The sequence below is a fragment of the Amblyomma americanum genome, chromosome 6, assembly GCF_052857255.1.
Source record: "Amblyomma americanum isolate KBUSLIRL-KWMA chromosome 6, ASM5285725v1, whole genome shotgun sequence".
NCBI classification, from domain to species: Eukaryota; Metazoa; Arthropoda; class Arachnida; order Ixodida; family Ixodidae; genus Amblyomma; species Amblyomma americanum.
This window is the reverse complement of record NC_135502.1, coordinates 20,029,183-20,053,847: the sequence shown is the minus strand read 5'-3', so window position 1 is coordinate 20,053,847 and position 24,665 is coordinate 20,029,183. Positions and strand designations below refer to the sequence as shown.

Sequence of the window (24,665 nt, the reverse complement as noted above, 5' to 3'; positions counted from 1 at the left end):
TTCTCCTGGCCCCTTTCCCAGCCAGTTCTCGATTTAGAAGGTTCAAAAGGCCGTTCTCTAAGCCTCTGGGCGCATCAGCATACTGCACCCTCAGATCTTCAGCAATGCCACTCACGGCGTCCAGTCCCAGCAGCACGAGCAGCGGGATGGTGGTCATGCCGCCGCGCTTCCACTCTTCCAGGGACACGGTCCCGTCGGCGTCGTAGTCGATCTCCACCATCATCTCCTGCAGGATCTGCGTCAACAACATCACCGGCTGCACTCACGACGACCGTCGCTACGCTGAGCCGCGCCGATGGACATCCTGAGGAGAGCTAGAGCGATGCGCGCAGAAAATCCGCGGCTCATCGCGGCATATAAACGACAAGAGGGGTTGATGGCAGCGCCGCCACTGCGAGTATCTTCAGTAGGAGAGACAGGATAGTTGGTGCGGCGCCATGACAGTTCTGTAGAGCACCGAGAAAGACTACGAGCAGAAAACAAAGAATGACACGGCGCTACAATCGCTGCGCCCGTGGTCTGTCCCGGTGCGCTACAGAAATACCGTGTGAGCATATCGCTGGTATACTGGCAGCGGTGCGCCTATGATAAGGGTGGTCGCCTTGTGCGAAACGACGGTGGCTGAACACTTTCAATGAAGCTGTTCATTTCGTTTTGTTGCAAGGTTCCTGGTCTCAGATTAGATTGTGCCATTGTCGCACATAAGGCATCTTGCCATTATATCTCCGCGTTTAACACGCGCCAAAAACCGCTAAATTTGACGACAGAAACTGGAAGTCGTTTTTTGACTCAGTCAGCGAATTGAGACAGACGGCTAATTAGTCATAAAAAGTACGAAACCTTGCGTTAAATGTTTAGCATTTCCGCAGGCGGCGACGGCCGTCACGTAAAGGTTGAGGCGATGCACTGAAGTGGATGTAGGCGTAGGCGGTCCGCTGTTGATGTCATACGATTTTCTGTCTGCTATGTCGCGCAGATGTTAAATTTCCTCTTCCCCAGTCTGCCACTGGACTTTGGTTTGTAATGGTTTTCGCTACGTCAAGCATGACCTAATGTCGACCAGCTCTTTTACCAAGCGCATCATCATCCGTTTCAGTCTATTTCCTAAGCACTGATACATAACCTAATGGAGCCAAGAGTGAGATCACACCCAAACAAACCGACCACTAACGCAAACGTGAGGAAAATAAAAAAAAGAAAAATGGCTTTCATTATATTTGAAATATTCCTGGGTGCCTGGATATGGCGGCGTGGAATATGTGGGCGGTCTAAAATAAAAGATAACCAGTGTCCTCGCGACATGTCGCCGCGTTTGTTTCTTCTATGACAGCTCGTGTCGCACTCCCAGCGCTAATGCATTCATTGTTGTCTTTACGATGCCGAAGTCAGAGTCGAGCGGCTCGTTATTCGCGTTACTCACGTACTACGTCCTCATTATTCAAATCGCGTTTGCGCTATCGAGCCGAAACAATGAGATTCGCCGCAGGCGCGAGACAAGCTATAGCGGCGACGAATAGCCCTCACCCACGTGCTTTTGAATTGCAAGCTCCGTTCAACTGCACTCACCGGCTTCAGCTCTGACACGTCCCAGCCGAGGTATTCTGCAACGCTCATCATCTGGTTCACGATGCACTCTGTCTCCTAAGGCGTAAAGAAAAAAAAGAAAGCACGAACCCGAAACAATGAATCCTGCCAGGCACTTGAATACAATCGTAAATGTCTAGCATTGTACCCACGCTGTGGCAAAATTATTAAAAAAAATATTGGCACCAATTGAATAATGACAGAAAGATAGGTACAAAAAAAAAAGTTCACGGCACATCGTGCGGATGATAGTTAGGCACGTGAAACACTTGCGGGCGCAAGAAAAAAAAACATGCCGCGTAAAAAACATACAGTAGAGCGTGAGGAGTAGTCAAGAAAATATATTACCACACAGCTCATTCAGTCTTCTACGGCGGGGCTGACGCCAACGAATCTGCTCTGTTAGCTCAGAGAACAGCATGACGTTTAAATAGTAATCAGCTTACCAGCATCCTGCAGCAGCGCTGTCCAACTGTTTCGATTCAGCGAGTTTTTAGTTATAACTAGACAGCTAAACGCGATAGGACGTCACGCCGGCGGTCTCTCAAACAATTAATGACTGAACAGTTCTATTTTATTTTTCTCAGAATTAAGGGAAGAAAACAGATACCGACTGAGCCATTTAGATAAGTGGACGCTGTGAAAGATTTTTTTTTCGTGTAATGGTAAGAAACGCTTTTTAGTACGTTTTTTAAAGTTTATTTCCCGAATTCAGCTCGCAAACTGACATGCATCGGCAACCGCAGCATGCAGAGGTGGCCTCTTGCATAATCCAGCTTAGACCAATTACCCTTGTGAACCGCACAAACAGCAAGCAAGAACGCATGCACAAATAAAGCCACTACACAAAAGGCTACTAAATAGGAAATAGAAAGATGAGTATATATCCCACTGAGTATATGCCCCTTTCCTTTTTGTGCTGTGCGGTTCAAGTTTCGCTTAAGGTGCTAAAAAATGTTGCTGTTGCTATAACATTGACGTCATGAACTAGCATGAACTAGCAAAGGCCACAAAAATGAAAATTTGCAGTTTCTTCTAGAAAAAAAGCTTCAAGGAATCTCTCCTGTTCTAACGCGTCTGCTACTCGCCAACACTGACGTCCGGGACCCCGTACGTAGCTGCTGAAACGAGAGCATGCAGGTTGTTTCGTCCTGCAGTACTTACATTGTTGTCAAGGTAACCATTGCCGTCTGTGTCGTACAACCTGAACATAACTGCAGAGAAAAAAAAACACACGCACGCAAGAGCGACATCAGTAAGCGGCTACAGCAAGAAGGAAATTATTCAGAGTCGGTAATCAGAGCTAACGGCCACCCGGTACCATTAACAGCGTGTCGATTTCTTCTCACCTATTATTAACGTACGCTATAACGCCTTACCAATCACAAGTGCATTTTGGTTTTAGTGGGGTACGAGTTTCGGGACCAGTGTCATTGAGATATTAGAGACATTCGTCGTCATCAGCGCTGTCCTAAAAATGAAGTGATTAGCAGCTTAAAGAAGCGCAGAGCGGCATCTGGACATTGAAGCACATAGTACATGCCCTTAGTTAATAGCGCTTCCCTGCAAGACGCTCTGCATACGCACAACTGTGTTCAAAGTACTGGTATAAGCTTCAAAATTTTATCAACTACTGGTTTATGGGGATTTAACGTCCCGAAGCGACTCAGGCTATGAAGGACGCCGTAGTGAAGGGCTCCGGAAATTTCGACCACCTGGGGTTCTTTAACGTGCGCTGACCTCGCACATTACACGGGCCTCCAGAATTTCGCCTCAGTCGAAATTTCACCGCCGCGGCCGGTACCAAACCCGCGCCTTTCAGGTCAGCAGCCGAGCACCATAATCACTGTGCCAACGCGGCAGATTAGATTTTTTAGAGCTACGATTACGCAGTTCATTGTCACCAGTGCGTATAAATGTTTCGGTGTGCTTAGTGAATGAAGTTGAAGATTTTAGCCGGCTGAATTTGAGGAGCACATCGGGTGGCTACAAGAAAAAATATCAGCTGCTGAGCTGGGGATAACCATTTTATCATCTATAGGTACCATTCTGCATGAGAAGTAGTGAGAACCGAGGGCAATGTGCAGCTCTAATCTTCAAAAGTTTGGCACTGTGCTGACATGATTAGTCGTCCCAAACAACCTAGGACCCACAGTGGTGCTTTACTAGCGCAGACAACAGAAATATATAATTGATGGTGTAGAGGAAAGTACACGAAGGGAGCACAGCGAAACTACCACTCGCCCAATTATATGCCAGAATTACTAGACTAAAAGAGAACATACTCATGCGAAAAAATACCATCTCACCCTGGTTAGTACAAGGTGATTTAAAAAAAAAAGCTGATTTCCGAGCTGTGACGCAGTGAAGGGTTTCTGAATATGTAATTTGCCTTCGAATTACAACGGTCACAATCTTATTATAGGTGCAGCCCGAACAGCAGGTATTAGTGCCGTGGATTGTGTAGTTTTGTCTAGGTCATTAGTACCACCCGTTAAATAAGTAAGACACATATGCTTATGAGAAGAGAAACTGTCACGATAATCACCATTAGGTTCATTACAATACAAAACTCGAATTATTCATTACTTAATTTTAGCCATCGTGTAAGACGTAGTTTCATGTTGATAGTTCTTTGCTTAAACTGTGTTCTGTAATTAAGTGCACGCTCAGATTCAAATATATTTATAGCCCTTCGTTTCCGACTAAACCCGATTTTTCCCAATTCTTGTACCCCGAACCCATTTCTTAAAATCAGTTAAACACAACTTTGTCCAAAAACTCACGTTCTAGAGAACACACAAAGGCAAGGGAATGAGCTGATCTTTAAGATATACGTATCTATGAACGAGCATAGAGAACGTACGATCCCTGACTGAGCAAAGCTGAAGACACCGCTCGAAAATTAGCAGATATCCTATGCTTATTTCAGAGGAGTGCTCGTTAAACTGGTGATGCTAAACCTCTTTCAACGCTTGTTATTCATGACGTGGCTTAATTTGAGGATATGTTCGACGGTAACTGTTCGAAGGAAAAAGCTGGTGAGCAGTTTTTTTTTTCTGCGCAAAGTATCCTTTCCATGTTGTTTGTGAATTATCGAGCAAATAATAGTGTCACAAAGTGGTGACTACAATTCGGAGAGCAAAAAGACAGCGAAAATGGAGTCCGAGCAAATTTCTTTATTTGGGCTGACTTACGCCCACAATGGACCGAATCACTCGGCGGCGGTCGTCGAAGAGAATGGCCGCCGCTCTCGGCCGTGCTCAATTTAAAGCTGATAGCGAACTTTCTATATAAAGCGTGCAAAGATACAACATTTTGGAACAACGCAGAGTCGGCCCCATCTAGATGCGATCAATCGAGATAAATCTAATCGTGTATTGCATCCCAAACAAACAGATAAAGCGGCGTGCCCGCAGCTTTGAAGAATGAACAAACACTACAAAGATTTGTGCCAGTAGGGCATTCTGTGTCCAGCACACCCAAACGAGCGCTTAAAACAAACACTATCTTTTTGCTGCAAAAAACAAACAAACAAAAGAGCCCGAAGAAACCAGGATAATGAAAATATCTGCTTAATATACCCGATTTCTATCTGAACTTGAGCTAAAAAAAACGCGCGATTTTTACGTCCCGAATTATAGAAAAAATAAAACTCGAAAACGAAGAGCCATACGATGTATACAAGCTCGGCCAACCACTTGACGCACTTTAGATGCGCAACCGGCCACTCCCGGTGCAGCCGAAACCGGGCGACGAGAACAATACCGACGTCGGTAACAAACCGCCAGTCATTGCATGCGAGTGACGCTGGTTTCGCCACAGCGCCTCCAATCACAGGAGCCAAGCGTACAGAGGGGTGTATGCGGGCGCACCGTTTTTCTCAAAGGTCAGGGCGTCATCATTTATTCCACGGCACTGCAAAACAGTTCTCGGCGCGGTTCCTGACATTCAAGTCAGATAAGGGCGAGCACCGGAAGTGGGCAGACAAGTCTGCAAATGCACATGGTTCACGCATAAACGACTACACTGACGGGAGGCTTCGAGCGCTTCGCCCCAAGAATCGGCTCGCATCGCGGACAAGCGATTATGCAACCGCTATGAAAGTCAATGCAGGCTGAATAAGCCCGCTGCAGCCTGCGACACAAAGGTACAGCGAAGCTCTCCCGTTCGATGTCTCAGCGCCGCGTTCCTCCGGATTTCCGCAAGCCCTTTGTGTGCGCTCGTTGTAATACTGCAGGCGGTCATCCCTGTCTCGAATGTACGGCGGACACATATGGACAGATGGCTGGATGCTATGAGTGTCTCCTTTTAAATGCGACAGTGGCGTGGCGGTTGTCACCAGGTTTTGTAGTTTTCTCTAATACAGTTGAGCGTCGTTATAACGAAGTTGAAGGGGCCCGGCGATTACTTCGTTATAGCCCGTGTTGACCGAGAATTAGCTTCCAAGGGGAATCGTCATTGCTCTGTTATATCCAGCATTTCCATATAAACCGTTTCGTTATAACGAGGTTCGACTGTATATTGTCTGCCAGTCTTTCGACCTTAAAAAGCGCTACCTTGAAATTTACCCGTTCGAAATACATGTTCGATTGACTTCTAAGCTATACCCACTTCGGATCGTGAACTTCTATGCATAGGTCACTGTCCTGCTTGTTCAGATGCTCAGTCGCGGGACCTCACCCGGTCAGTAGCTGACTGAGTGCCGGCGACTGAGCGCCCCTCATTGGTAGCGAACCGTGTAACGTTACCACCAATCTGGCAGGGCAAAAGTCCTGACACCTTTCGATAAGTGACTCTAAACGCCTCCAGACTCTGGGCACGCGGAGCACGTCCAAGGTCATGGACATGCCACGTCAGTGACCAACTACGGCATTGTTCTCCGCCCTTGAGGCTCCTAGTATCCTTCATTCTAGTTGTATGGTGGGATCAGGCGCACTATGCTCAACAAGAATCAGATAAGGGCAAGAGAAATTCGGATGCAAGTCGGCTAGATTTAAGACCGTGGCGGTCCATCAAAGAGGAAGGTCTGACGCGAGTGCATTCGGCGTGCCAACGCAGGTTTTATCTCCACTTACATTCCAGTTTGTCCTCGGGCCGGCCGGCTTCCATGAGCGAGAGGTAGCATATGATGTCCTTGAGGGGAACACGTACGGTGTGCACATCGATGTGGCTGCTCGTCTTCCGCAGGGGCTTCAAGTCCACTGCGCCAGACATAAGTACATCAGGTTACACCTTCGCCGCCTAAACGGAGAGCTTGGCTTAGCTGGTCAGATGTTAATCCACCACTGTACGCATATGTCTATATACTGTATATCTGCAGCCGTACAGTCGAGGACAAAAGTCTATGGACCGCATTCGCTGTAAATGAAGCCGAAAGCTCCATTATTAGCCGCCGGCTGGAGACGACGCTTGCGAAGATCAAAGAACAGGGTTTTGACTTTTGAATGTGTGGTGGAAGTGAAAGAAACGTTGCTGAATGTTCGAAGGGAAGATTCTTCAAAGAAGCCTTCACTACGAAGGTCAAGAAACAATGTAAAATGCATGATCTGCAGCGCAAACGTGCTTTTTCTCAGCTCAGTGGATGTATCTGCACCTCCTGATGCGGCTAAATTTAAACAGACAGCTACAATATGCTGTAAGTGTATGGACTCTTATAAAGCGTATGGTCTTGCACACGCCGATCAGCGCTCCATGTCAAAGAGGCGCCATCTCAACAGCGTGGCCTCATATTTTTCGACATTCATCTCTCCTACATGTTAGTGTAATTCGTACTTGCGGCGCGAGTACAGCAGAGCCGGCTGCAGGAACCGCTGAAGGACAGTCATGGCCAGTAATCACCGTTCAGTATTGTGTTTCGTATAGTGCGAGTCTCACGGCTAGCCGCAATTTACGAATAAGCGTTCTCATTCAGAACGAAGCCTTGAGAGAACTACATGATTGCATTTTACAACGGTGTCACAGAAGCTCCCGAAGGAAAACACCAGAGAGGATGCGCGCGATGCGAGTTGAGTTGAGCTGAGTTGGGGTTGTAAGCTACTGGCGGGATTAGCCTTCCAATATTTCTGCCGATAACTGCGCCACCATAGCGGCACTTAGATGTTAATTAATATCAGGAATTTGGGGCACAGATCTGTGACCTGGAAGATCTACGTCACAGTGCGTACAATCACCCTTAATAGTCACCAAATGCTGATGTCCCTATCTGAAGTTAAGATCAGAGTAACGAGGGAATTTTAGAAGAATGTGCGAAGCCTCCTTCCTATATGACTGATTTTCGCGTTGGCAAGCACTGTCTCGGAGTGGACCGTGCGATGCGCTCACCGCTGTGCACGAGCAGAGAGCTGTTGGACTTTCTGGATGAGTTGCGGGACACCTGGCTCTGGTTGGGCGAGGAGTCGGTCGAGTCGCCGTAGTTCTGCGTCACCGTTACCACCGGGTGGATGGAAGCACTTCCTGCGAACGTCGCCAAGGGAGGGAGTGAAGACGTTAATTCGAAGCCGGATCCGGAGATAGCAGAGCGGGATTGCGTTCACGTGCTTCCCTGAAAGCGCGGAGAAGCGTACGTGGTGGTTTCACCATCGACAGTGTACTGGGCTGTTGTAGCGGGCACAACGTAATGGCGAAGACAAAGTTTATTTCTTTGTCAGTGCTAGTGATACTACAGACCGTTGCTTCTATATAATTGAAAGACTCCCGGTTACTTGTTGCGCTTCTATCAATTTTTTTTCCACAGTGAAAGTTATTACGATAAGAATGCATTACTCAAACGAAAATAATGTTGAGAAAGCCAAACAATCAATTAGATGCATGTTCTTTTATATGCACACATATTTCTTGCAAACAGCTTCGGCACAAGAAAATTAGCAAACTGCCAGTGTCACACCACGAAAGTTGTGGAAGAAACTGATATGAAAAGAAGTATCGTCAATGCAATGTGAAATAAACGCGGAAGAAACTAATGCAACATTTTTATGTTCACCCAAGACGACAGTCCAGGTGGGGCCACAGGCTCTATAAGCTGTCTTGCAACCTAGGCAGTTATTACATAACAAGAGCTTATGCGCCATTATACGTCCCGTGCATCGCCTGCAAGAGGCGGCACTAAAAGCACCCTAGCGGCGGCCCCTGGAAACAGAGTCGGGGCGCTTTCGCCGCCTTCGCCGCGGACGTGATTTGCCGCTTGTGAGGGTGCATGATGACTATTTAGTGGTGATAGCGTTCTGAAAAAAGAGTTAAATAAATCGATAGCGGACATGCGACCGACGTCTCAGCTATGTGGGCCGATTCGTTCGGCGAGCTCAATGCTTGCTGCAGAGAAATGTCACAAAGGCCGGTTGCGGCGTGAAGCTGATCGCCGGTACGTCGCCTTTTTGTTGTTTGAAATTAGTGTCAATGTCCACTTGTTGCGTTTTAACGAAAAGTCCGACGGGTCGAATTTGCTATGCTGGGGTGTACATGATGCCTGTCTCGCGTGCCCGGTTAAGGAGGCAGCGACCAAAGCGCGCGAGAAAAGCACTCCGACGGCAGTATAGTAGAAAGGCGAACCCGAAGGATAAAAGTCGGCAGTTATTTTCACACTCGATACTGAATTACACTAGGAAGTGGCGCGCTGTAAAGCTAGAAGAGCACCTGTTGTTGCCGTCTCTGATGTTCCAAGCAGCGTTATTGCTTCTCCCGCGCTGCCGCCTTTCATATAGGACGCTATAGGCCTGTAGCTACAACAGCGCTGCGACAGGGGAGGTAGAAGGAAGGAGAAGCGCTATAAACAACTTTAAAAAGATGCTCTTTCTTCCAGCCTGGCTTCGGATTACAGAGATTGCGGTCTTAAAAATTCCAATTCCTGGAATAAAAATGCATTCACTACTCTTTTCAATAGAACTGAGGTTCTGTATGGGCATAGAAATCAGTCGACAAGAGAAATACGTGAGGTTCATCATATTCACAAGAACTGCGACACGTGCGTGAGCACTCCTTCCGTTCTCATCTATGACTGTGAAATTATGCATCTGGGCTCTCATCTGTAGCCCATTCTGTATCTTTTTTGGGAAGCCACGCGCTGCTGCATGGTTGTAGATTGAGAGTGTATATTATCAATGTCTTTTTTAAGTAAATTTTCAATTGTGAGCAGCTCTTGTCCTTCCGTATTCGTCCCCTGTCGCAGCGCTGTTTTTGTATTCAAAGATGTACCAACTAGCTAAACTTTGCGTTTTACTGTGGCCACAACATAGTGTAAAGTGCACTCTCCAACAAGGAAGTGGCACTATCAGCCACAACGTTTGGTTTGGTTTTATGGAGTCTAACGTCCCAAGCGACTCCCGCTACGAGGAACGCCGCAGTGGAGGGCTCCGGATAATTTTCACCACCTGGGGGTCTTTAACGTGCACTGACATCGCAAAGTACACGGGCCTCTAATATTTCGCTTACATGGAAATGCGCCCCGCCGCGGCCGGGATCGAACCCGCGTTTTTCAAGGTCGCAACTGAGGATATTTTATAAACTGTCGTCCTTTCATGAGGGACACTACTTGATCCCTCGCATGGAGGAAGGAAGCACAGGAGAGGCCCTTCCCATACAGCCCCGAGGGGAAAAAAAGTGTGGAAGAAGTATTTTTTTTTCTCGGTCGGGAGGCCGTCTTGTCCGGGTGGCTAGAGGCTGAAGCGGCAGGTATTCACACGGGGGATAAACGGCAGAGCAACGGCATCATAGTTGCGGCAGCAGGGGGCCACCACGTAGCATAAGAGGCACAACGTAAGCGCGCCTTCGCTAAAGGTTCGAGATTCTGTTCTTGCTCTGCCTAAGCGGCGTTGCACAAACTTCCAGTTGCCGGTTTTGTGCACAGTGTACGTTTTGTAGCGTGATAGGAAACCGAAGAGCGCGAGTGTGCGTTCAAAATGCTCAAGCCACGGATGGAGTAAAATCATTTTTCTAATGGTTCCTTGTTACCATGGCATGACGGTCCAGATCACTGGTGCTTCAGTATCTGTGCACCAAGTGTCGTGTATGCCGTCATGACACAGTAAGGAGAGCGTTTTGGTACGATATGTGGGGTTTAATGTCTAGAAGCGACATAGGCCATGAAGGATGGCGTATTGTTGGGTACGGATTAACTTAGACCACCTGGCGTTCTTTGCCCTGCGTTGACATCGCTGACCACATGGACCCTTTTGCATTTCGCCTCTTCCGAAATGCGGCTAGCACTGCAGGAGTTCGATACCAAGAGCTGGAGATCAGCAGCTGAACGCCTAAGTCATTGAACCACTGCGGCGGGTGTTGCCACGGGGTCTGCTTTGATGGCAGCATGAAAGAATATCATTGGTCCATATGTTGTTCACGTGCGAAACGTTTGTTAAATTGCTACTTTGATCATACCACTATTTATTGTAGTTGTTAAAACAAGCTGTATGCGGAAATGTTAGTGTTGAAGTACAAGTACAGAGGATGGATAAAAAACTGAGATGACTTGCTAAATGACGCCAGTGAGTTAAAATGCCAGGAGGAGAGTCAGTGCACCTATACCTTTCCCGTTATCCGCCAAATTTTTCTATAATGTCTCGTTCTTTAGACCATTTGCCGTGTTAAGAAACCAAAAGAATGTTCCCGAATTCTAAGAATGATTTCAAAAGTATGTTTCCTAAATAATAAGCACAGCAAGTACGAGTAAGCAGAGGAGACGGTTTTTAGCGAAAATTTTGTGCAACTTAGAAATGACACTGCTTGCATGCGTGCCTCTAGTTTATGTGAACAATTCACGCTCATATGTTTTAAAGGAACATTAATGATCACGGCGTATTTGATACTAATCGTCCTATTAAATCTTTCATTGAAAGGTAGCTAAGCAAACATGAATTGCTTATTCCCCCTTAAACTGCGCCGAGTATCTAAACATTTGCCGCACTTGGCTGTTATGAAAACTTTGCGGTTTGCCTGCCAACATGAAAAAAGCATGCGCTAAGTTAGCCCCCCCCCCATTACGCAACACTTCAATACAAACAGTGCAAACAAGAAAGAGAAACGAACGAGGGGGAGAACCAGCCCGCGTGGCGAACTGCACCGGCTCTCTCTCTCTCTCTCCCTATGACGTCGCTAGCGGCGATAGTGTTTCGACGAATCAGCATGGCGCGCTGCACCTGTCGTTTCTCTGTGACGAAAAGGAACACACTGCCGTTTCTTTGGCTGCTCGAAAAGCTTTAGGCCTCCCTAGAAACGCGCTCCTGCGACCTCTCCACGCCGCTCGTTGAGAGCGGCGGATCGAATCTGTTCGACGAGTAAAATAAAAACTGACATCCTCTATCAGTTTCAACGCCGGAGTGATTATTGCCTGCCCAGCTTCTTTGTCACTCGCCACATTTAGTAATAGTCTTCACTTGTGGTCGTCGCCCCGTTCATGCCTCGTAATGTGAAGACAGCTCTATTTGTTTATTTCAGCAGAGGGGGGAAGGGTGGGGTGAGGAAAAGGGAGAGGAACTGAATGGATTATGGTTTTATGACTCGTGCCTTTGAATGGCGCAGTATGCTCTTGCTGAAACTTAATCTACAAAACATTCAGTACCCCCCCCCCCAAAAAAAAAAAATTTCCTAAGGCCTGTAGAAACAGCCTCATGCGGCGCTGGAGATGACTTTCCAAGAGGCAGCATCCAGTGGTTTCGTCACAAAGCGGCAGAGAGACTTGTTTTTTAGACGCTTGCTCACAAACTCACCTTTAGTGGGCAATCCCCAGTCAATAACCCAAAACATGCCAGAAACAAGCATAGCGCGGGACTACCAAATAATACTTTATTAAGTGCGCACAAAATATCAACTTAGTCTAAAAAGGGGAAAAATAACAAAATAATAACAAGGTCGCCTTCAACACAAACAAAAGCCAAGGCTGCATTAAACAACAGTCCACGGAGCGGCAACTGTTTAGACTCTCTGCTTAAATTTTTAAATTATTTTTTTTTCCTGGAAGCGAAGCCAGAATATATTGTGCTATCGACAGCAAAGCTTTCAACATTTTTTTCCTACTTTGAGCATATCTAGCGATTTTATTTTTTTATAATGTGTGATTAGCAGAAAGGTTATTAGACGTATGCTGACGGTATTGCGAGTGCACAGTTCGCCAGGCTGTGGAGACCGAAAACTAGACCAGGCTTCACAGGGCGGATATACGGACAATACCACTTTAGGTCACAGCCCCAAAAGGTGACTGTGCGGAACTTTAGACACACAGTGTTTCACGGAACACGAATAGAAATGTGAGGAAGTAGCGGCTCGCTTCGCAAGAGAAAAAAAACTGAACTAGTAAATACTGAGGGTCGGCCGCCGCCCTTAAAAAAGCCTTGAACTTGTAGATAAGCGCGAAAGGTTTCAGCTGGAAAGTTATAGAGCCGAACAATAAGCCCTGAACGGCATTGTTTTTATAACGGCACCTACACTTAAAGTGCGAAAGGAACGCCCAGAACGATGAGCGGGAAAGTAAAATATCCTCGAAAATCGAACGCGCGTGACAATATAATGCACGCAAAGATTAAATCCAAACGTAAATCAAATGCACGTTGGCATAATCACGAAACTATCTAATGAAAACGAGCGAGTTGTAGTGCAATGCGAATGCGTGCCTTTTGACAAGGTAGTCAGCAGCTTGCGTGGCCTCAGTTCGAGAATATATAGACGTGTTTTTGCGTATTCTCGAGCCGACGCCACACAAGCTGTGCGCCAACCGGCACAGATCAAACCGATCTTACAGTGAGTATAGAATGATGATCGACGAATTCCTCCAACACAATTTTTTTGACACTTTCTTTCGCTGGTTTCGCAAGCTCTATGAAAAAGCCTTCTGCGTTTCGCGATGCACCGTGGTGCTGTCTGCGTGCTGGCGAGCATGGCGCCGGTGGCCACGCTGCCACTTTCGTTGAGCCTGCAGCAGTCCGTAGTCCGTTCTTGCAATGCACGACACTCATGAATACAACCTCCTGACGATAAGGCCGAGCTGACACTTTTTCGAAATCGCAAACACCGTTGCCACGGTCACACGACACACGCGTTCATAGGGGACTTCGTAACCTGACAGTTTCCCTTCAAACATCGCTGCGGCTAACAGGGTCGTTCACTTGACATATCACCCCAGCTTTCGTGCACATTTTCTCTCAAGAAACTATTTTTATCTGCACTGTTCCGTGACCGAATTCCTCTCCCTAAACACCCTCTCTAACGCAGAGGCACGCGATGGTGGTTTTGACACCCTGGCTAAAATCTGGTAATTTTTTAAGCAGTTTTATTTTCCAATCTGTCTCAGAAAGCGCTGAAGTGCTTTTTAATAATGAACGTTTGCACAATGACCTAATGTGAATTCAGCGTGTTTTGCTTTTTCCACCACTTTTAAATCTTATTAGCGAAAAAGTTTCTTTTCACTCAAGCGAGCTCCAGTGGAGGCCGAAATCTTCTATCAATCACTTAGACGAAACGAGAACTATGGGGTACTCACGCTTCTGCGACAGCGTGCATGATCTGCAACGGCTGTGGACAGTGCAGCGCAGTTGTGTCCAGAAATATACTGCCTAATTAGTGTGTTTCAAAGCGGCGTGAACACTATGTCTATGGGCGACACACACACACACACACACACACACACACACACACACACACACACACACACACACACACACACACACACACACACACACACACACACACACACACACACACACACACACACACACACACACACACACACACACACACACACACACACACACACACACACACACACACACACACACACACACACACACACACACACACACACACACACACACACACACACACACACACACACACACACACACACACACACACACACACACACACACACACACACACACACACACACACACACACACACACACACACACACACACACACACACACACACACACACACACACACAAAGAATGGAGCGCAGTTAATAGTCCCGTTATTCGCGCGGCATAACCAGCACGAAAGTATAGATAAAACGACGCCAACTTTGGTATCCATGCAGGTGAATTTTATTATACATTGCCTATTCTGTGGCAGTTACCAGTGCCCTGGTCAATAAAGTATAGCGCGACGGCTTCGTATGACGCGATGGTTTCGGAACTTGTAATCGTCGTCATTATTATTGCTATTATTATTAGCGACATATCGGAAAGCACGACACACTAGCCTGCGATCCGCTGTCGTGGGCAGCTAACGCGCCTGCGGAGTGGGAGGTGTGCGCTTGCGTCCGTCGCCAGAGCCTAGACGACACCCACGCGCCGTCTTACTGTGGTAAGGCGGCGCATGCGCAGTTGGCACGTCGCGGTAGTGGATGGCGAATCGCGCTGTGCAAAAACCATCTTTTGCTTCTAAACGCTTCAGCGCGTGGGCGGAAGCGCGAGGGTCACAGCGCGAGAGCCGTTGACCGCGTCGGCTGCCGCGCGATAAGGCTCCAGCAGCTATGGCTGTAGGTTGAAGAGAGAGAGAGAAACCTTTTTCTGTGCGCAGTGTTTCGCCATGAGCCCGAATATGCTAATTCACCATGCTTCGAAATTTCCGTTCCAGCGCTTTCACGTAGTACACCCGCGCACACACTTAATGCGAAAGTGCCGATTCTAGCCGGTGTAGAAATTGAACGCAGGATACAAAAGTGAGGCAGTGCCGGTTTTTGAAAAAAAAAAAAGAACCTAGCTATTCACCATACCGCGCTGGAGGAATCAAGCTCTATAATTTCGAATGAATACGCACCTAAATGTTTGTTTATGCTAAGTATCAGGAAGATGTAGATGTTATACGATCTGCCAGTATATTGCGAATATGATTTACAATACAGCATGACAGCAGATGCCACCACTCGAAGTAGCACAGGCTCAAGCAACCGCCTTCCGCGATTGGCAACAACAATTACAAAGCGTACAGATAGCAGCTCATGCTAAACCTGCATCCGTTAATGTCTACGCTATAGGGCCCGAGAAGTCCGCAGATCAAAAACGGCAGAGGCTTGGTCTTTATTCATGGCCACGGGGATGTTGATGATGGGTGACAAAAACATTTACTCCAACTCTATTTTTTTTGTAATCCTTTTTGCCCCATGCCTTCACTGTGACTGGAAATGTGCACTCAGACAGACGGATGGTAAAACCGAATACAATCAGACCAAAAGATCGTATCATAACGGCCGAACATTTATTACTTGTACACGACATTAAAATTCTATGTCCGTATTTAAAGTGCTAAGTGCTCATTAAAATTTACGGCCATGAAAAAATGCAAAGCAGGCGCAGCTTTAGCAGTTAAACGCGCGCGACAGTGAGGACGTTTCTATATTGCTTTCTGCGCAAGCCGGCAGTCGATGAGGCTTGCCTAACTGTGGTGCGAAACGCAAACCATTGCGTATAAATTTCTGTCATTCATCGTTGTACAAGTCTCGAGCGCCGATAGTTACTGGTTTTAAATTCTTTCCAAAGTGCACGTCCATCGTCCACCGCTCCGCATTTTTCACACGCCAGGCAGCAATGTCTTCGTTGTCTCGCGTATATCATTTCTCACCGTCGAGCAACGGAAGGCCGACTTACACGGCGTCACCAACTTCCATAAACAAGCACGAGCTTATCGTGAAGTTTTAAGACACGCATGATTCTAACTAGGCTGCCCCCGGAAGGATTCCTCCGTAGCGCCGTCAGGCGCCCCTCTTGGTCGTGCAAATCGCCATTAGCGCAGACTTCACATGAGAGTGCCTGGGCTTGCGCTGTGCATATGAGCTATAGCAAAAAACTTAAATGAGAAGCCGTGCTATGTTTCATGTTTTTTCAAACCACCCGTATAGCGCATCGGTATCGTTTCGTATAAAAAGCGGCTATCTCCCTTAAGAAAAAGAAAAGGGTGGAGCAGAATGAAGTTGTGACGCACAAGTGAAAAGTGCAGGGCCTGAGCTAGAGGGCAATCTGTGTGAACATTCATAGCTCTAACACACACACGTGTACGAAGGAGAGGAGAAACACAGCACACTAGTTCTCTCCTTCACTCACTTGTAACTGTTAGCGCTATGAACGTTAGAGCAAAAAGTTACTCGTTCTATTTCCCACTCTACGTCATCATAATCGCCAGCCTGTCTTTCCCCTACCTCTCCAATAACCCAGTCCTGTGAACGCTGCGACCATCTTATTCTAGCAAACTTCTTACCCTTATACGACCACCTAACTTTCTGCTGCACCCTGCTTGGCTTGCCTTCTCTTGGAACCGAGTTCGTTGCCTCAATGACAATTAGCCTTCGCATTACATGCCCTGCCCAAGTCTGTTTCTTCCTTTGGATTTCGACTACGATGTCATTAAATCGCATTCGTTTCCTGACTCACTCTACTATCTTTCTCTCTCTAGCGTTTCCCCTGTTATTTTCCTTTGAATAGCTCGCTGCGTTGCACTCAATTTAGCTTGAGCCCAGTTCGTTAGCCTCCACTTTTCTTCTGCATAGGCGAGTACCGGTAAGATACAGCTGATGTATACTTTTCTCTTGTGGAATAGTGGTACCTGCGAAATGCACTCTACCTACTAATTAATCTTGTTATTTCACTCATGTGGTTCGGATCTTCGTTCATTACCTGCTCTAAGTAGATGTATTCCTTTACCCCTTGAAGCGCCTCGTTTCCTATCGTAAACTGCTGTTTCTTTCCGTGACAGTTGAGTATTACTGTAGTTCTCTGCATATTAATTTTTGACCTACTGTTCTTCTGTTCTTCACAATTCGTTTCCTGAGTTACTTAACAAGGCAACGATCTAATCGTTGATTACTAAGATACACTCCATTGGCTATTATCCCAAACTGTTGATCAGACGGTACTGGGGCAAAAGCGCAAGTGGCATCATTGGCTGCCGAGGCATCTTTTCTGTGGGTATCGGCAGTTATAACCTCGATGAGGATGGATACAGCATATTCTGGCGTAAGCACCAGCAGCTAAGCTAAAGCAAAAATTTGCTAGATGCTGGTCTAGTAGAGAGTTTCGAGTGCAGTGTAGTACACATTCACCAAATAATAGACGAACTAGCATCTCTACTACGGGGTCTCTGTTGCCGCGGAGATGCGAAGGAAGTCAGAATTGATCAGGGATGGAACAGCATCGTGCGATTCTGGCCCGGACGTGCACACCTGCATTGATTCAAGCGCACGAATGCAGGGAACAGTGGGCGAGGCAAGCTCAGGGCCACGGCAAACCGTACAGTTTAGTCTGATCGCGCAAAAATTTTACCCTAGCATCCAAAAAGTGTAGTCAAAGTAACTTAAGGGAGATATTGTATAGAGGCAGCTGTCGTGTACTGAAATGTGCGACGTAAACACAGGCGGCGTGAAAACTTTGCGTGAGGAGCAGTGAGTGGGGTACCCATCTGCAAGGCTGCCACATGGGCAGCTAGTGATAACGACGCCTCTCACTCACCTTCCGCGCCGAGAGGCAGCGCCCGTAGGCTGTACGACTTGGGCATTTCCCTCAGTTTCTTCGTGTTAAAACATAGCGGCGACATGGCGATGCACGGCCACGAACGGTGGGGCGAGCGACGAGGCAACTAAAACCCACCGGCTCCGCTCACTGGGACGGCGTACTGCGGCTACATCGCTTCCCGAAGGACGCAGCCGTGTACCGTGCCGAACTGTCTCCGCTTTGAGTCCCGCAGCGACGACGAACAAACACAGTCGACGCTATGAATCGCACGCGCAGCGCATCTGCGTCGACAAATGGCTGGAGGCTTCGTGTAAGCCTCGCTCCGGGGAAAACATTCTCCGCCGACCCGAGCGCATGTGCTGCCTCCGGTTTCACAGCCACTATATGCAGGCGATGCAGCCAACGCAGCCCGCGCGGCACTGCCTTCTCTCTTTCTCCCTCTCCCTCGCTCTCCCTGCAGAAAGGTTACACAGCCGAAACCTGCGCGGGCGGCTGTGAATGAACGGTTCCGTGCACATGACGGCTGCGCGCTTTTGTAAGGACTCACTCTCACTATGCCGGCTCGGGACAATGCACTGATCTGTCAGACCCTCGGATCGCGAGCGGCAGCTGTGCGGAGGCGTTTTTCGTTTCGCTAGGCAGCACGAAGACCGCCATGTTACTTGGCAGTAATTCTACTTCACGAAGCGCTTGATCAAATACACTCGTTAGTAACACTAATTCGCTAACTTGACTTATTTTCCGTCTCCTCTCAATACGAATTCCGTGCCAGAAGATATTTGCTTAGCTCTGATGCGCTGGCAGTGGCGAGTACGGGCAGTGACAACAAGGTGAAGGAGGTCGGCAATAAATGGACGTCCTTCAAAGCGTCTTCACGCATAAAGGACCCTTGCGCAAACCAAGACACGTCGTTCAGTGCGCTTACGACAGTGGTGGTCAACAGGGCCCCCGGCAACTGAATGCACCGAGCGCGTAACGAAGCTCTCTCAAAACCCTGCCTTCGTAGCAGGCGGTGTGGGAAGGAAATCATATTCTGGACATTGTGTGTGTGTCGGAGCGCATGCAGGCGTTGACATTTTCTCCTCAGAATCTTGAGTGGGAGTCGAAGTCTCCTCCCACTTCTGTTTCGTCAGAGATGCGAGCAGCGCTCTTTCTTTTATTTTGCTGATGACCTTCCTACGCGTCTCCAAGCGACCGCGAACACTTTTATATGAGCGTTTAAACGACTGTCAAAGAGGGGAATGGAAAAAGCAGTGTGCGATTTCTTGCCTCCTCGTTTCCGAACCGTCTCGCTGCGCGTATTTCTTTTTAGTCATGCAGTGTCTGCAGCACCCGAAACCTAACATCATTTCGCGAAATTCGGTACTGGCCTTTATTTTTCTTCCATTTTCCTTACTGCAATGGCTCAGAAGCCATGGAATCCTGCCGCTGGCGACAGTATCACACCTTCTAATATATTTGGCAACGAAGACCTCATTTCTATGAAAAAAGATGCATCGAAACTCTCCCAAACGCTACAAAAGCGTCCAGTATATTAACACATAGCTGATCGAACGAAATATCATGGTTGCATGCGCTCCAGCGTTAACGCAAAACTACAGTTCGTGATCTTTCCTTGTGCATACCTACCACTTATATCTGCAACACTTAAACGGCCCTGATGATAAATAAATATTGTACTTACCCAATTCTAATGCACCTTTTTGTTGCACCTAAAATCAAACCTCGAAACAGCAGGCGCGTTATTATCACGAAGAAGAACCGCCAAGAGAGCGACGAACAGCAATGTGGAAGCAGATTTGTGCGTCGCTTTAGGCTTCTGCATAAATTTTGCTTTTTCAGTTTTTGAGAACACGAAAATCGGGTTCTTGTTAGTATGAAAGGCGCCTTAGAATCGGATAATTACGATAAATAATTAAACATGAATGCTAACAGTGAGATACAGTGGGCGCACGGAATGGCACGCAATGATGGACTCAGGCTTCGTTTTACAGATGTTAGATATACTAATTTCACTTTCTGCCTTCGAGCTGCGCTACCTTAGGCGACTAACACTTGACCTAGCCTCGATCGCGAACGTGGTTAGCAACCTAAACAGCAATACACCAGCCGATAGCCGACGTGGCTAAGTGATGAACACCGGCGGCGTCCAGAGCAAAGACCAGGTGGCATGCTTGGCAGCCATCTCATGAAGAGCCCGACTTCGCAAACGAACAGGTCGTGCAGCACAGTGCATTTCAACACCGTCAGAACCCACCTCCATTCTTCTAAGCAGTCAGCCAACAACATAGGCTTAGTTTGGAGTGTGGCATATCGACATGACGACAGAATAGCGAGCCTTGCGAGTTGGTGCTTATTAAACAGTCTCGTAGAAACAGCGCGAAATCGACGGCAGAAAAGAGAAGAGGGGGCAAACACACTTTCATTTGTCTATCTTCGTTTTTGTGCTATTTCCACCAGTATATTAGACACGACGGTAGCCATTCTCGAACGAAACGGAGCCGTGTCGAGTTGCACCAGGTGTACTGTACGCAAGAGAAAAATGGGTGAGTTTTCTGAAATATAGTCTAGCCAGGATATATCGAACCCGGATATGGCAAATTATTGTTTTATCGAATAAACAGAACATTTACTAGAAAAACTCTTCCTTAAGTACAGCACCAATGATCACGTTCATCGAACTCCCGTTAAACGAAACATTCGATATATCGAACGGCGCGCAGCGCCCCTGCAAGTGGCGCTTCTCCTACGGGAGCTCTTCTGTCACTTTTCGCGCGGAGGCAGGTCGGCTTAGTGGCATGGGGCGCCGGCTGGTAGCGCTAACGCTGTGAAACTCCGTGCAGATGTGAACGTGCGGTGTGCTTGAGGGTGGTATTCGGTCTTATCATTATGTACTCGCTTTCTACGCCACATCGCTGTTATGCGGTGAAGCCATACCAACTAACCAAAGCCTAGCGGTGGTTCTCGCCTGACGTGCTTCGTTCGCTTCACTGCCCTTAGCGAAACCAATCGTGACTTAATTTAACGTGTGATATTCTATTTAAAGTGCACTGTTAACAGGAAAGTCAGGCCGCTGCCAGCGCGCCCATGGGCGGCACGTCGCTGCAAGTAGAGCTTACTATCGTGGTTGCAATATATTTTCGCTTCTAGGTTGCAGATAAGCAGGCAAAGAAAAGGTTCTTGTGGCGTTGTAATACCAGTGTTGGCGGACGTCAAAAAAGCAAACAAACAAACAGTCGAACCATATTAACTATAGTAAGGTGATTAACTAAATTCTAACTTTTTAACTATTACCGATAGGCAGCTGACTGCAATTAGATGTTTGCAGCCGGCCGTTAGTAATAGTCATATCAGTTTTTAGAGTTGAGAAGACGGGATTACCCTCGCGGCTGTGGCTCGACGAAATTTGGCTATTTTGACTAGTTGAGTGCACTGGAGGGGTTGCTTTGCCTGCATGCTTTACGAAAGCGCATGTATTTTGACTTATATTAGTGCGGGCCCCGAAAAAAAAGAAAGAAAATAATGTTGCCCAGCCCGCACCACCAATGGCACAACGGGCTTAAATCAATAGAAAATACAATAGTAGAAAGAACAAGAATTTAGCATAGCAGAAAAATAAATGAAAATTAAAAAAGGGGAAGTCACTGCAGCCAAATTTTGTCGAGCCACAGCGGCGATGGTAATCGCGCTTTTGAAATTCTAAAAACTGATATGGCTATAACTAACCACCAGCTACAAATCTCCACTGCAATAAGGTGCCTACCGGTAATAGTAAAGAAGTTAACTATCGGAATTTAGTTAATAACATTACTGGTTAACATGATTCGGTTGTTTTGCGATGCCGAAAAAAGCTTCTATTCGTCTCAAAAACCCTATTTTTAAAATTTAGCGATCACCTTCCTTGAAACACCTGGTATGTATGAGCATCATAAACGCCGCCACACGAACCGACCGTGCTGCGGCGCTTAACCTTCCTTCCCACACAGGCCGATCGAGGTGACGGTAGCGATGCCCAGGCGTAGTGTTTGCATATGCACAAGCACTAGGTAGACCGCTTCGCCAGCTCCAATAAAAAGTTGCGGCGGCAGAGGTCGGGCGCAAAGGGGAGGGAGAGGCGACATTCTTCAGATGTTGTTTCTCCAGCTTCCTTTTTTTTCTTTTTGAGTGCTTTGTGCTAGCACCGACACTAAGCGCCGCGGGACATGCCCACGTTTAGATTCCGTGTCGCACCTAACACGAGTGAAGAAATGCGCTCCTAAGCCCGAATTATAGCACTTTCGTATGTCCTCACATGTGAATATATATATATATATATATATATATATATATATATATATATATATATATATATATATATATATATATATATATATATATATATATATATATATATATATATATACAAAAAGTAATGCTAATCGAAATGCTTTATATTTGCATGCCGTCGATTTACTCTGAGCAGCAGTGCAAAGACAGACTGTAGGTTAAGGTCGATAGAAGGAGACCTCGCCCTAACCACCAATGTACCATGGGGTGAATGCTTAAGACAACAGCAAATATGCAGAGCTGATCGCTACAAGGCGCTTTCGCCTGCAAGGCTCCGGCAGTTGGCCGCAGTTAGTGCTTCGCGACTCCTCGGCATCCTCCACCTTTTGTTCTCAGTAGCGAGAGAAGAAGAACAAACTTTGACGTCGACGCGGGCTACGATGTGTCTTTGCGAGTTAGGCGTAGCAAGAGCGGAGAGAGACACCGTAGTTTCGTATTTGGAATTCTCAGAACGAGACCCCGCGGGAGGGAAGGAAAGAAGGAAGGAGATAGAAGACTGCCCACCTGTGCGCGCCCTGGCGTCGGCGCCCTCTCCGCGCAGGTGGCTGTGCAGCTTCTCGGTGAGGCCGTGCAGCCGCTCGGCGAAGCCCAGGTGCAGGTGCTGCCGCTCGTCGGTGCGGCGCGCCTGCTCGTGGCCCGGCGGCGGCGGCGGTGCGGCATCAACCGCGCCGCCGCCCTGCGCCTGCTTGGCCAGCTCCGGCAGGGAGCCGCTGTGCGCCGCCGGCGCCGCCGTGTGCGACGTGATGGGCGCGATCGCGGTCTTCGACGTCACGGCCGCCATCTGCGCACACCCCGCAATGCTGTCACTCACGCAGATCGTACTTTGCTTAACGGACACTCCGCGGCTAACTGTGCGCTGCTTGGCCACCGAAGCACACAACTGACCAATGGGCACGAGGAAAGCATCACTCAAGCGACCAACGTTTTGATAAGAGATCTCGTCTTAACACAGAAAAAGACAAGTCCTCGAAATCACGAAGAAGCAATTTCATCTCGTTGGTCAGTGGAGCGAGACTTCCCTGCCTCAACTTGTCGACGGCACCATCTTCTCTGCTCTCTGTCAACCGTTGTTGATGGAAGAGTGATAGATAAGCGCTTTATAGACGTCGTTACACTTAAACCCGAACATGCATGACAACGGAGTCCCGGAGGTCTAGTGAAGGTCACAGAGGATTATTTTTCATTTTACTTTTCAGCATTGTGGAAGGGTTCCTTGGCTTTGAAAGCTGCGAATCACGGCGTTGCACGGCTTAAAAAACTGTTACAAGGCAATGCCAACGCAACATAAATTATGGCGTATTTTTCTTAATAATAATAATAATTGGTTTTTTGGGGAAAGGAAATGGCGCAGTATCTGTCTCATATATCTTTGGACACCTGAACCGCGCCGTAAGGGAAGGGATAAAGGAGGGAGTGAAAGAAGAAAGGAAGAATAGGTACCGTAGTGGAGGGCTCCGGAATAATTTTGACCACCTGGGGATCTTTAACGTGCACTGACATCGCACAGCACACGGGCGTCGTAGCGTTTTTCCTCCATAAAAACGCAGCCGCCGCGGTCGGGTTCGAACCCGGGAACTCCGGATCAGTAGTCGAGCGCCCTAACCACTGAGCCACCGCGGCGGGGCTATTCTTCTTAGGAAAGTTCTTGTACGGGATGAGTTCAAACATCAATGCCCAATTCTCCTTTCCTTTTTCAGGTCAGGGTTCATGAAATTTCGCGAAGTTGTTACGGAAAGGAAAAAGATACGGAATCACAGACACTGCACAGGAACAACCTCACTGAAAGCATGAAAATTTCATTGCCAAGTTCCGTCCAAAATAAGAAATTTAACACTAAAAGAAGTAGATATGCATAGCAGCAGCGCCATCACCAATTGGTTATAGAAGAAAGCGCGGACTGTTATGAGAAGACAAAAAAAAAATGACCGCATGTTCACGAGAGCGGTACGAAAAAATTCAACGCTTTGCGAACAGTCGAGATGTAAGGAACTTAAAGGGAGTTAGTGCCAATAGTGACGGTGTTAATATTCGCACAGTCATGAGCAAAAGACTTGCCCCCCCCCCCCCCCCCCCCCCCACACACACACACACACAACCCCTACCTCTACAGAACATGAATAGCTGCCTCCTTGGCCCCCTGTATGGTACACAATTTAATTCTTAAATAACGCATCAAGTAACCAGCATTAACAGCATCTTTGTGAGTTACAAGAGAAAGCCCCACTTTGGAATGGCAGGTAGGGTTTGCTCATGGGTGTTTTCCTCTCCTTGTTCTTTTTCTTTAAAGAATGCAGCCTTACATAGCGAACGCGAGGGGACCCAGCG

The 24,665-nt window shown here is 47.4% G+C and overlaps 1 protein-coding gene across 10 annotated transcripts in view; it reads right to left on the bottom strand.

Moving 5' to 3' along the window:
• Positions 1-24,665, bottom strand: part of Dgk (diacyl glycerol kinase 1) — a 418,312-nt gene that overhangs the window by 24,078 nt on the left and 369,569 nt on the right. For all 10 annotated transcript variants that reach the window (XM_077668715.1, XM_077668709.1, XM_077668711.1 and 7 more), the window contains 6 exons: positions 22,845-23,121; positions 7,909-8,040; positions 6,663-6,788; positions 2,749-2,798; positions 1,567-1,641; positions 116-235 (listed from right to left, as the gene is read on the bottom strand). In XM_077668715.1, coding sequence (XP_077524841.1) covers positions 116-235; positions 1,567-1,641; positions 2,749-2,798; positions 6,663-6,788; positions 7,909-8,040; positions 22,845-23,121 — 780 coding nt within the window. The remainder of the gene's footprint in view (positions 1-115; positions 236-1,566; positions 1,642-2,748; positions 2,799-6,662; positions 6,789-7,908; positions 8,041-22,844; positions 23,122-24,665) is intronic.